The sequence below is a fragment of the Aulonocara stuartgranti genome, assembly GCF_965226115.1.
Source record: "Aulonocara stuartgranti genome assembly, chromosome: 7".
Classification (NCBI taxonomy): domain Eukaryota; kingdom Metazoa; phylum Chordata; class Actinopteri; order Cichliformes; family Cichlidae; genus Aulonocara; species Aulonocara stuartgranti.
In genome coordinates, this window is record NC_138945.1 from 36,472,940 (window position 1) to 36,486,300 (window position 13,361).

Sequence of the window (13,361 nt, forward strand, 5' to 3'; positions counted from 1 at the left end):
CAAACAGCATCATAATCATCCACATGTACACAGATTCACAAAGCCACGCAACGCTTGCTTTACCCTTTACTGACACAAAACCAGCTCGCGGATTACAACAGAATGAGCAGCCTCTTCATGGCACTTGAGCAGAGACAACAGCTCAGAAATAATATCTGAAATATCACAAAAAAAAGAGCATGTTATCACTTACCGAGGACGGCAAGCCAGGAGGGACCTTCCGCACTTTTTTTGTGTGAATGTCTAAAAGAGGGGAAAAAACAATAAAACAATAGATGAGGGTTTACCAGGCAAAGTGGCTTTTATTGGTCTTTTAAAAGACGCTTTTTCTTTTTCCTGGGTCGTTTGAATTTAATCGATGAGCTGGAGAGGAACGAGCGAGGCCGATATATTTACAAAGGAGGCTTTCACTGCAAACAAGTACGACACAATAAGATGCACGAAACACAACGACTGGATACGAAAAGAGACAGGGTCAATTATTTCCCCTTTGGTTTTATAAAAACAGGGTGTGCGGCTTTTGACATGTTTATATTATTTTTCAGGGTTTCTCTCAAGGGGAGCAACGAAGCAGTCTATTAACTTGGAAGGTGAGACTTTGATGGAAAAATGAAAGAGCGTCATCCTTAGAAATTGGCCTCGAGACTCGTGTGCATGTGCGTGTGTGTGTGTTTGTGTCTTCTCAAGGCTAACGCTACCAAGGCTACCTCCACAGCCGCTATTGTCCTGCTTTTCAAAAGGCTTCCCAGAATTTTCCTCTCCTAAACACCTCTTTGAAAATGCACACACACACAGAAAAGACAGGACAGTCACATATTTGTCAGTCTTCTAGAGTGTCCAGGTTAAAATAGTTCACTAGTGTCAACGCAAATGAAGGCAGGCGATTATTGACATCCTGCTTTCTTGTTGCTGTTTTAGTCTAAGCTTTAGTTCAAAGCCTATAGGAGAAAATCTCAAAATTAATAGTCACGGTTGATTTTATTGTTACATTTCAGAAGGTTGTATGTTTATGGTTTTAAGAGAATTTCAGAGCAAGAAAAACGATTCGAAACAATTAACAAATGACTAAAAAGTAACATCAATAGCATCCAGTGTTTCAGGAACACAGTGGAGTTGCACATCAGGTTTTTGCTACCAGCAAAATGCAAGCTGATGATACAAGTTTTTTAAAAAGGCGTTTTATTTCTTGTGGGAGCCACAAATTGCCACAAGTTGTTTATTAAAAATGACAACAGCACAAAAAAACCTTAGTCATACTTATTTTTAGCCTCTTTGGACAGATGGCTATCCCAACACAATGTAACACAACCTCAACCTAACAACACACCTAAATGATGACTCATTAAATCAATGCAAAACATTTCCAGCTACCCAGCTGACTTTTGTAGGACACGGTAAAACCGAAAAGAAAGAAACGTTTCTGTTTGTAAATTTGGAAACCTTAATTTCTTTTTAATCTCATATATGAAATATTGATTGGTCATCAATAAAACCATCAACAGTTCTGGTTTCTAATTGGCTGACAGGTGGCCGCTGAAATCAAATAAGAACAAACGTCAAATAAAGCTCTTCTCTGCCACTTATGGTGACTTTTAAACTGCTTCAGCTTCTACAAGCAGGTACCTGAGCGGTAACACTACCTGCACACTGCGGGACCCACGTGGAGCCACTTTATGTACCGACAGGGCAGATGGAGATTTCCAATGAGTGTGTACTTGTCATTTGCTAGTTTATTAGATCCACCTAATCTACAATCTATGTGATAATAAAGACATATTTGTGTGGCTATAAAAATAACTGCAGGATTAGATGTATTATCTTCATTTATTCATTTATTATTTATTTGTAAGTTAACATGTCTAGTAGTTTCCTTGTTCGTGCTCTTTAGCTCCTCTTTTAATTGTCGCGATGGAGAAAGGAGCTACTGGGACAATGTGAGTGTCTATAGCAAATATATTGTGTGTCTTTGTGTGCGGCTTCTCACCCATGGTGTCCATGTGCAGCGTTCTCCTCCGCGGGTTGGAGCTGTAGTGCTGGTAGTACTGACCGGCCGGCTTAGTGGGTGACGCCGCACCGGGACTCCCCAAGCCCAACTCACCACCACCCAGTATGGACTGGTCGAGAGACATCAAGACACAGAGAAAGAGAGAGAGAGTTAATCAAACTCATCATTGAGTGGAATCATGTGATCATGTGGACCCGTGAATAGAGACGAAAACGATAGTTATCAAGGCTCCAATGGCGAGACACAGCTAGTCACAAATTCAAATACTGCCTGACAAAAAATATGCAGATACACATCTTCACAAACAGATTTATTTGATGTATCTCGGTGTTCATTTTTAGATCCAAATAATACAAAATCAGAGGGATTTAAGCGAAGTTCAGGCTGTTTGAACTGTTCTAAACATCTCAACTTCATTGTCTTGACAAAAATATTAGAAAAAATATAGTAACAACTGAATGTTTTTATTTTTTTGTAGTGTAGAGGAACAAGAAAACAGAACCTGGAAGGTATCAGAAGTGTCAGCGGATCAAAGAGTTAAGTGTCACTTGCAGTACTGACCACTGAAACATGAACACTGCTTGAAACAAAAGGTTTTGATCACTTTACACCAGACAGTGAAGTTCATGTTAGACTGTTGAGAATTTACTGTAGTATCGTTATTCTCTGTAATATTGGAATAGTTTGAAAAGGAATTAGGTGGAAAGGGGAAAGAAATTGTTTCAAAGGTATTAATGTAGACAATTCAGTGCATTTTTTGAATTATTTATTTAAAAAAAAGTATTTTTAAAATAATGGAAATGCTAAAAGAACAGAACTGAAATGTTGTCTGGAGTCCTGAAGAACATAACAATGGATGTTAGATGTCTGTAAATGTAATGAATCGAATCATCAACATGTTTAACACACTGTATCTAAAAGGTTCAGTGAAGCTAAAACACTGTTTACAGAAATACCTGAAACATCACAGAATAAAGTCACAATACACTGGCCAGTTAAACTCTACCTGCTACAGGATAATAGCAATGTCAAAATTAGCACTCTATAGATAAGACCCACAAATTGCAAAAACACAAGACAGGTCAGAAAACTCCACAAATGTGACGGTAATAACAACCTTCAGTGCACAACTGCAGTGCAGCAATGTTGCATTCACTTAAAATGCAGCAGTCGTGTCATTGTCGCTTAAAACTGAATTGAGTTCCAGTACAGGGAATTCACCTCAAGTATGGAAAGGGCTAAGGATCAAAGCCATGAAGGCTAATATGTTGGAATGCTAGCTCTAATAAATGAAAAACGTTTATGAAAATTAAAATGATTCAGTTTTCTGACTTAATTAAATTCTATTTATGCCAAAATCAAATGCAGAAGATGTACATGAAATTCAACTATTGATAGAGATTCCTGACCTCTATATGATCATTACCTTCTATTCCATAGCTCTTCTGCAATACAATGATTTTGAATGTGTGTGTCACCACGAAAAAAGGAAATATTATAATATTTAGTAGAAAGCAAATTAAGAAGTAAGAAAGTAGTAGTATGCATGGTTTACTATAAATATATGGAAGTTAATGAATGCCAGTATTATGATACAATAATTTAAAGTGAAAATGAAAAGGAAAAAAGAAAAATGAAACTCAAATTTTAAGGTTAACATTTAAAAAATACATAAAATAGCCAAAATTTTAATAATACCTCCACTAACAAGTAAATCTTCAAGCATAGCTTTCTACACAGCACATAACTAACGCTATAAAAGTTCAGCTTCATACAGACACATAAATGACCACCCGGTTATCAAGACGCTTCCTGTAGACACAGCCTACCTGAGACACCTCAAACCGAGCTGATAATGACAAATGAAACCCTGGTTAGTGATGGTATTTACCTCCATGAGAACGACCCCATGCTGCCCAGCGTGGAGATGTTCACCTCACGGCTCAGTCTAACTTCTCCTCGCTCTCTAACTTATCTTCTCCTCTCCTCTCTCTAGAGCTGCGACTCTGTTTACGGCTCAAACTTAGCAAACCGCGCACACATTGTCCCGCTAATTAAGTTCAATGATTTCGGCAGCAACAAGTGGCATCTGGGCTGATTCTGAGAGGAGAGAACTCGAGAATAAAGGACAGAGAGGAGAATGGAAGAGAGGGTCATTTTTCTTTCTTTTTCTTTTTTGAAAGTGGGACAAAAAGTAAGTGAGGAGGAAAGAGGTGAAAAAAGAGCCGGCCTCCCCACCCCCCTCCTCCTTTAAATGGACTCCACCGCCACTCCGTTAAAGTGTAGAAGACCACCCCACCCTCCACCCCCCCATCTTTCTCGTTAAGTAATTAGTGTGCAGTGTATTTAAAGCAGAGGGTGGAGGAGTGTGTTCAGGGTTGTGGGGGGGTGTTTCGGCCCTATTCTGAATTCTGATCAGCGAGTCGGCTGAAAACAAGAGTTAGCTTGGCACTGCCGGGCCAAGGAAGGCTTTTCTCATGCTAAGCAGGGCCTAAGTAGGCCAATTACAGGGCCAGCCTCGGTCTTGGAGCCATTCTCCGGCTTAAAACAAAAGGGCCCTTGTCTTAAATAAAGTCAGTCACACACAGAGAGAGGCAGAGGGAGTCAGACACAAAGGCACACAGTCACACACCATTTCAGTCATCCTGTGTGTTTCTGTGTGTGTGTGTGTGTGTGTCGTCAGGGGGTAAAAGGAGGTTCCCACTAAAACAAAAAGGGGTCTCATTGATTGTGGTCGCTTTTCTTTCTTTTCTTTTCTTTCTTTTTCTCCCCGTCCTCAAACATCGAGCCAGGCTGGTTGGTCACCCCGGCAACTAGACAAGCTGGAGAAGAGAGTAAATGTGCGTTTGTCTCGCCGTCTGCGACTCTTAAACATTTATCTTACATGCTATCCGCTCTTATTACTCCAGCAGATACGAAGGTGTAGCGTGTGAAGTGGCTACTGTGGGAGCATGAGAAAAAGAATAGATATTGTGACCTTTGACCTCTCAGTGGGGGTGAAGCATCACAAAAAGAAAAAAGAAAACACAACAGAAAACAGAGAGCCTGTCCTTTTCTTTTTACAAACCTAGACCGTCTTGGATTTACTGTAATAGAGAATGATCGAACAAGTTTATATTGTGTTTCACGTCGTGTATATTTGCACATATTTTTGATGTTGTCTGTCCTTCATTATGAACTGCAGCCATTTGGTCAGTGCTGGTTGTCTTAAAATGTGCCACATAAATACACGTTGGATTGTTTAGGTCACGTTTTTAATTCAACCAAGAACTCCTTACAGTGCTAAAACATGTTTTTGAAACTTTTTTTAACAGGATTCGCATAAACAGAATAAAGTAAAAGTTACAAAATTAAGCAGACTACAGCTCGTTGTTATCTATAACTGGTCCTGAAACCTGTGGTAAACCAAACTCAACATACAAGATAATTAGGTCTAATTTCAAATGAATGAACATGACGCATCTCGAGCTTCTCGAGCCGGGTAGTCGTTGGTCAGAGCCTGTAAACAACTCGTTGTAAGCCGTTTCCTTTTCGGCCTATCTAGAAGACTCAATGTACTCAAACTGAGGCTTTCCAGTTAATACCATATTACAAGTGAAATGTTAGCTATACAATTTTATATGAGATGAAGAATATTCCAACATTAATAGACTTTAATAATCAACTGAATGTTTAATTTCTTCTGAAATTATTTTTTTATTTAAAAAAAGCATCTTTTCTTATGAAGTCCAGGTAAATTTAGCCAGCCCGAAACTTTTTTCTGGCATTTTTGACACCAGATGAATGCAAAATTACATAAAGCAGCATGATGTGCCAAATTGTAAGGTAGGCAGGTATAATATTTAACATTTTCATATGATTTAGTGCTACTGGATGCTGACAGTTAGATCCCAGATCTGCAGGTATTTACTGCAGGTATTTACTTCTAAAAGGAAAAGACAAACATTATCAGAACCATAAAGCGCGATCTTCTGGGAAAGAATTTAACTTCATATCAATGGTGTTATTTCTCGAGCTAAAAACTGCAACTCTCAGTTTGTTTTCTTCTTTGAAACCTGAAGAACACACAAATTTTGCAAAATTACAATCTGCCAATAGACACAGCGGTAAGCGATTTGTTGGGCCAATCAGCTTACTTGACATTTGTGGGGCGCTTGCATCGGCTCCTCTGTGACCTACAGTTACCCACAGCTCCCTTCTCTGCATAGACCTACAGGGATTTATCTTCATAGTGTTATCATTCCAGCTGTACTCTCCTGATATAATCGTCAGGTTCACTCCTCCTCGCTCATTCTCCTGCTCCTGTTTTACTTTCTACATTATCATGTTTTCTCTCTGTCATTATCTTTCTCTATGCGTGTATGTGTGTCTACAACACAGACACACACAGACACACACACACACGCAGAGCTCTGTTTCTCACAGAGCTGACTGGGCTCCGGTACCCAGCTGCTCGCAGAGACGATATTAACTAAGATAGATTACCAGAGAGAGAGGGAGAAAGGGAGAGGAAGATGCATGGACACGGACGGAAACAGAGAGAAATGCAGAAGAGGAAAGCGAGTGGCAAATAGGAAATGGAAAGAGAGGACATGATAGGAAAAAGATGAATAAAAGACGGTGAAGAGTGAGGGAGAGGCATAAAAAAAGAACGGAACAAAGTAGCTGGCATGATGGATGGCTGACTGGCTTCAACAAGCTCGACATTCCTTATAAATACGAGTGTTTTCTGTCTCTCTCCCCTAAATCGCTCCCTCTCCCACTCGAACACTCTGTCCTCGTGTGACTGAAAAAGCAAACGCTCACATGTCATCAATTTCCACCATCGCAGCCATGAGAGACAGACACAGAGAAAGAACGAGAGAGGGAGAGAGGCAGGAAGAAGTCATTAATTACCAGGAAGTGCTGGCGAGGCAGCGGCGCACCTGTACGCCAGCTTCGCTCCAGCTGACACACACATGTGTATATACAAAGACACACACACACACACTCCTGAGGGAGAGGGGCCTGGAGGCTGCTACCACAGACTGTAAAACCAGCAGAGACAATTGGAATAAAACCGGACGCTCACGTAAGACAGTAGAACCACCAGCAGCTCACAGTTGGCGCCATTAAACAACTTAAATAATAAAGAAATAGTGCCCATCAAAAAGCTCAATATTCTGTATTGGAAGCAGCACGTGTGCCGAAGTAGGACAACGTTTATGGGAATTTTTGATTGATCTTATGTGGACTTTGAACAGCATATGCTGCATATTAATTAAATCTATTGTGACATTATATAGTTTATATTACTTTTGATTTACTACTAGCGTTTATTAATCAATAAATCAAACTTTAAAGTTTACGGTGGCATCAACTGGGACAGATTAACCCACACAGGGGAAAAGTAGCATAGCATTTGATGCTGTGCTCCCAAGAAAAAGCACAGCATCAGTATCAGCGTGGAAAACAGCTGAACCATTTATTGATATCGCTGGTCATGAATAACATTTTCCATTTGATTGTGTTGTTTAAATGCTGCACCAGGACCTTTTTTTGTCTGCTTTTGCTGTGAATTCCTAGATGATTAGCAGAAGCTATTGTGGATGTTTTTTTTCCACATCCAGTGACATAAACAAGTAATATTTCTTAAAGAGTCCCCAATCAGGGAACCCCATCCATTAATCTGTCAACTTCCAATATAGCCATTTCATCTTCAGGTCAACTCTTGCTTTCCCACTCACAGGTCATAATTTATGAATGCAGATAAATGTAAAAAGCTAAATTGTCTTCAGATGATGTGCAATGGTTTTGAGATTGCATTTCACCAGATGTGTTCCTGCTTTTGCTCTCCACACAAGCTGTTCATTAGAATGCAACCAAAGCTTGTTAAGATGTGATTCATCAATAGAACTCAAACTACAAACATAATCTAGAAAGAGTCTGGTGCCATCAATCTTGTACTTTTCTTACAGATTCTGCACGGTCATGTGCGTGCACGTACACAGAGATTCACCCAACAAATACCAAAGTGGATGTGTTAATCACGAGTTGTCCTGGAATGGCTTTTACCACCTCCTTAATTCCTTTTTTCTATCCATCCATCCTCTTCTGCATGTAGTGCAGTATTGCATCTTAGCAGAAGCAAGTGTCATGAGGCACGAGGTGGGAAGCACCGCAGACAGGACAACCAACCATTCACACTCACATTCATACCTAATTTAGTCACCAATAAACCTAATGTGCATGTCTCTGGAGTGTGAAAGGATATATCAGTGCAGACCAGGCCTGTGAGGTGATGGTGCTAACCACCACTCCACCATACTGTCCTTCTTCTTTTACAGTAATTGATGAGAAAATGTATAAATGTGACTTGTGTGGGATATCAGAAGAGCTTTGTTGTTTAATTTGGTTGCATGAGGTTGTTGCTGTTATCATGGTCAGCAGTTTTACCATGGCACCATGGAAGACACTCTAGCACCATAATAGAGTGAGCCACTCTTGAAGTCACACAAAGCTCACAGTCACTGCTGAACTAAAGATTAGTCCTTATCATATTTCATTTTCTATTGATCTACAGATGTGTATTTAAAGTAAGTATTACTAAACTTATCACCTCATTGCCAAAGCATGATCCTGGGCTCTCTTAAGGTCTAGACTGCCCAGCCATGGACATGACCTTGAAGGTACATGTTTTGCATTATATACACACAGACACATATATATATATAGCAGATATTGTGACTATAAGTGCAGTGATCTTTAAAAGAAAGAAATTAATATTTGATTGACAGAAAGAAGAAAAAACAAAAGAAACTGACTTAGAATCATTTCTGCATGATTTTCTTCTTTTTTGAGAGCTTAAAACAACATTATCAGTGAGCTTCTTCAATGACGTGTTAATTTTTTATGCGATGAATTGTTTCATGCCATCTGCTGGATGTGATAAAAAGAAAGGGCTTTTTAAAAGGACAAAAAGTATAAATGTAATTTTTGTTCTTTATGTCAGTGGTTGACTGCTTCAGGCTGACAGCTGAGAGGGAGTGTTGGTGTATCCTGCAGCTTCTACATCTCTCTTCAAAGAACTGCACAGTGAAGTGGCTGCTGGTTGTGGAAGAAGTGTTTTTCCTCATTCTAGTTTCCCATTTCAAGCCTTTTCTTTAAATGATATCCTTAATGTGGCTGAACACAGAGGTAATGGTGTGATGATATGCGACAGACGTGCACAGTTTTAGTCTTTTATTTGAGGTAGGTCATGTTTGAATACCACACTGGCATAGTGGACAGGCCTAACAAAAATGTGTGTTGCTTTCAAAGACAGCAAGTGAGCTTCAACCATTTTTTTATGGAGGAGCCTTTATGATGTATTAATTGCTTTCAGTCGTGCTCTGGAGGACGTCAGGAGAATCAGGTTTGGACACAGTCGGACATCACACAGTCTCAGGAACTGGCAGGTTAAAGAACATTCAGAGCTTATCGACATATGTGATCTCACATGCAGCCTGCAACTAGGAGCAAAAATTCTGGGCGGCATTGCATGTGTGAAAAAATGCTTTTGACACGTCATAGTAGGAAAATCACAGGTGGAACTGGGATTGTTCGGTTCCATTCAGAGTCCCAGTGAGCCGTGGCAGTGAACCAGAATGCACAAAAGCATAAGCAAATGTTTTTCCAGCCTCAGGCTCAGGCCACACAATTCAAAGAGCGCACTAAAGAAGGGACTGTAAGGAAAATAAGACGTATTAGGAGTGACAAAAAGAATACAGCATGGCTAAAACAGAATAAAGTGGAGGAGGTTGAAGGATACACTCAGATGTGACAACAGCATACGTTATCATATCAAATTACCCTCGACTACAGGTGGGCAGCCCTGTTCTGACACACCACCATCCCTGTGCCAGAAACGTGTTCGATGAAACAAACATGGAGCTCATGGAGACCCTCAATGCTGAAGTTCATGGCTCTTTGCTGCACACCACACCATAAACACCCAAATCTCTGTGGCTAAATATTCAAATACTGAAATGTTAAGGAAGCAGGAAGTTAAAGGAAAGAAAAGCTGCTCTGTGTCATATGATGAAACATAAGACTGTATGTTTGTGTAGAAAGTTATTTCAAGTTTCAACAGAACAAAGCATCTAAGAAGCCGACAGAGCCAATCAAATTGCAGGACTGCCATGACAACACAAACACACAGAGAAACAGCCAGTAAAATAAATCCACCAGAGTCTGTGTGTGTCATTTAAAATGATGCTGGTGTAAGAAAAACCTCAGGGACAGATCACAGCAAACACACACACACACACACACACACACACACACACACACACACACACACACACACACACACACACACACTTCTGCAGTAGCGAAGGATCCACTCGCAAATGCCAACTTCCTCCATCTTCTAACTGCTCCAAACACCCAATAGCACACACTTTTACTCAAACACAGCAAGCAAACACACACACACACACACACACACACACACACACACACACAGCAGTTCAAAGCATTTCTCCTTAATTAGCGTTCAACGCTTGGCTTGACAAATAAATAGTGATCATTTAAGAACACTTAGAGAGGAATCAGACAGCACATTACACCTCACAATATCTGGCAGCTTCCTGGATGCAATTAGGGGGATTGGGGGGGAGTTAAGGATGAAGGAGAGAGAAGGGAGGAAAGAGGTAAGAGTTAGAAGCTCAAAGCAAGGAAGCAGAGAAAGGAATCTCGAAGGAAGGAGAGAAAAAGAAAGGAGAGGAACAAAAATGCAGAGAGTAAAAGACAGAAAGGAAAGTTTGGTATGAGAGGAAAAATTACAGATGGCAGTTGGTTACAGAGGAAAAAGGGAATGAGAAATGACAGAAGAACTGAGGGGAAAGGAAGGAAGAAGGTTCAAAGTTGATGACAAGTGACAAACAAGTAGGGAAGAAAGGAAACAGGATAAAAGAAGAAGAAGAAAGGAAGTGTAAGGATGACAACGAAAGAATGAGGGAGGAAAAAAAAAAGACGAGAGGGACAAAGGTAAAATGGAAGGGAGAAATGGAAAACACATGAGCAGGGAGGAAAGAAGGAGGTAGAGATCAGGAAGGAATGACAGTAGGGAGGAAAAATTCATAAGGAAAAAGACGACAGAGGAGAAAGCCAGGAAGAAAGATGAGGATGGTAAAAGGAGGAGAAAAATGAGAAAAAGACAATAACGGGACAAGGAATGGAAGAGATTAAAGTAAGAACAATCTGAAGAAAGAAAAGAAGAGATGGAATAAAGAGGGCGAGTACAGAACGACCTTAAGGAAAATAACAAATAAAAAATGGAGAGGGGGCAAATGGAAGGAGGGGATCATGAAGGAAGAAAGAGGAGGAGACCGGAAAGGAATAAATGATGGATGGAGAGACAGATTTATATTTAGAGATGAAAAGAGAGATGAAAATGAAAAATAGGCTTCCCTGCAGTGCCATCTTGAACTGATCACTCCCATCATGCATCACTCCCAGCTGCCTTTACTTTGTAGTTCTGGAGACTTTTTAGTCATTATGACCCGGAGCAAACAGACCCAGAAACAGAGCTCAAAGAATGGATGTTCACATTTCCCAATCAAACATATCCTTCAAGTCAGAGCTGACACGTGATTGGCTGCAGCTCCTCTAACCTTCGCTAAATTCGGCTTCGGGAAAACCGAGTTGAACTGAACGAGCAAAGCCCCGGAGTTCTCCCATAAACGTGAAGACGATGATTCATTTCCATAATCAGATGGTTGTTTCAAACACTAACCTCACATCTTCTAAAAGGCATTAATTTTGGACATTTTTACATATTCGTCCATTAAGGAGAAATTAAGCCCTAATGATGCATGAAAACGTCGGGGATATGAGCTAGTGCCGGGAAACACTTGAAATAAAACTTAATATGACTGGATGATTACAATGTGGCTCTGATAAGGGTAAAAAGAAGCAAATCCATTTAATCTGTTTTCACTTTTATAATACTTACTAGTATAGGTAGATAATGGATAAATTAGTTAGGTTTTTAAAACTTTCTAAAACTCTGTTGTGGCTTGGATACTAGATATGACTGCTTAACCTACTTTTGTTGAATTGTTATTAAACAGAAATAATACATTTTTAAAATTTTCTGATGTGCCTCTTTGAGACTCTTTTAATGTATCCACACTTCCTGTTGTTTCTCTCTTATTTTGCTTATTTTACCTTTGGAAACAAATCATATTTAAAGCACAAAAAAGAAAAAAAAGCCATATTCCAGACCAATGGAGAGTGAGAAATGTAGGATATAAAAGAATGAAATAAGCAATGGTGATTTCTTTTTTAGATTTGTATAAACTAACAATATACAGCAGGGTGACACTGATATATACTTTTTAAGTTAACTTAAAATAGGCATCACCTGATGATTTCCAGGGAGCTAGAAACAGCATTTATGCAATATTTTAGTTTCATTTAAAACATTAATATTAGGGTTTAACCCTGGGAAACAAGATTCCCAGGAAAACCAATCAGTACTATTTCACGATTCCTGGGAAATGCAATGGTGAGAAATAGGAAAATATTAAGCTGGATGCAATACATTAAAAAATATATATAGTCTATTAAGGAAATGCAAACCATTGCGGTTACATAGCACATGTATGTTCTGACTTCTGCGTTTGTACGGTAGCACCTTTTAGCCAATCATTCGTTCTGTTGCAGGCTATTCGCACCACTGCTATAGCAACCAATGGTGCATTTCCTTAGATTGGAGGATGATGCTGTTAACTGCAAACTTTGTGATCAGGTAATAAGATGTTCAGGATGGTCAACAAGAGGACACCATCAACATTTAGACACTCAGCATGAAGTTCCAGAGGAAATCCCATGAAAGCATTATATAACAAAGCTAAAGATACAAGCCTGTCCTAATAAAGGTTCTGCTAACTTTGCATGAGCATTCATTGAGTTTACGAGCGTAGATTATAATTTAGCCTTCGTAACCTGTCCAGGACGCACACCACCCTGTGGTAGCTGGGATAGGCTCCAACCCCAACTGGCGACACTGAATTGGATAAGTAGAAGAGAATAGATGGATGGAGATTATAATTTATTGCTTTGCTATTACAGTAGGTATGCTGCTTTGTGGTCACAGCCTTTCATTAGCAGAGTGACAGTAATATTTCCTCACATGGCATGCTGAATGCAAAAATGGAGCTTATATTTAGGCTAATGCTGATGACTGAAATTGTGTTTTTAGCCTAAATAATTATCCGAATAATCCGCAAAAGTCATATTGTGAACATGTATGCATATTTCTATTTGTTGTATTTAGTGCTGCTTTAAATGTCAGGGTCTAGCTGATTTAAAATGTCAAATTTTGGGGAAA

At 39.6% G+C, this 13,361-nt stretch overlaps 1 protein-coding gene across 4 annotated transcripts in view; it reads right to left on the reverse strand.

Moving 5' to 3' along the window:
- tcf4 (transcription factor 4) overlaps positions 1-13,361 on the reverse strand; it is a 261,409-nt gene that overhangs the window by 107,266 nt on the left and 140,782 nt on the right. For all 4 annotated transcript variants that reach the window (XM_082538306.1, XM_082538305.1, XM_082538304.1 and 1 more), the window contains 2 exons: positions 1,985-2,114; positions 194-243 (listed from right to left, as the gene is read on the reverse strand). In XM_082538306.1, coding sequence (XP_082394432.1) covers positions 194-243; positions 1,985-2,114 — 180 coding nt within the window. The remainder of the gene's footprint in view (positions 1-193; positions 244-1,984; positions 2,115-13,361) is intronic.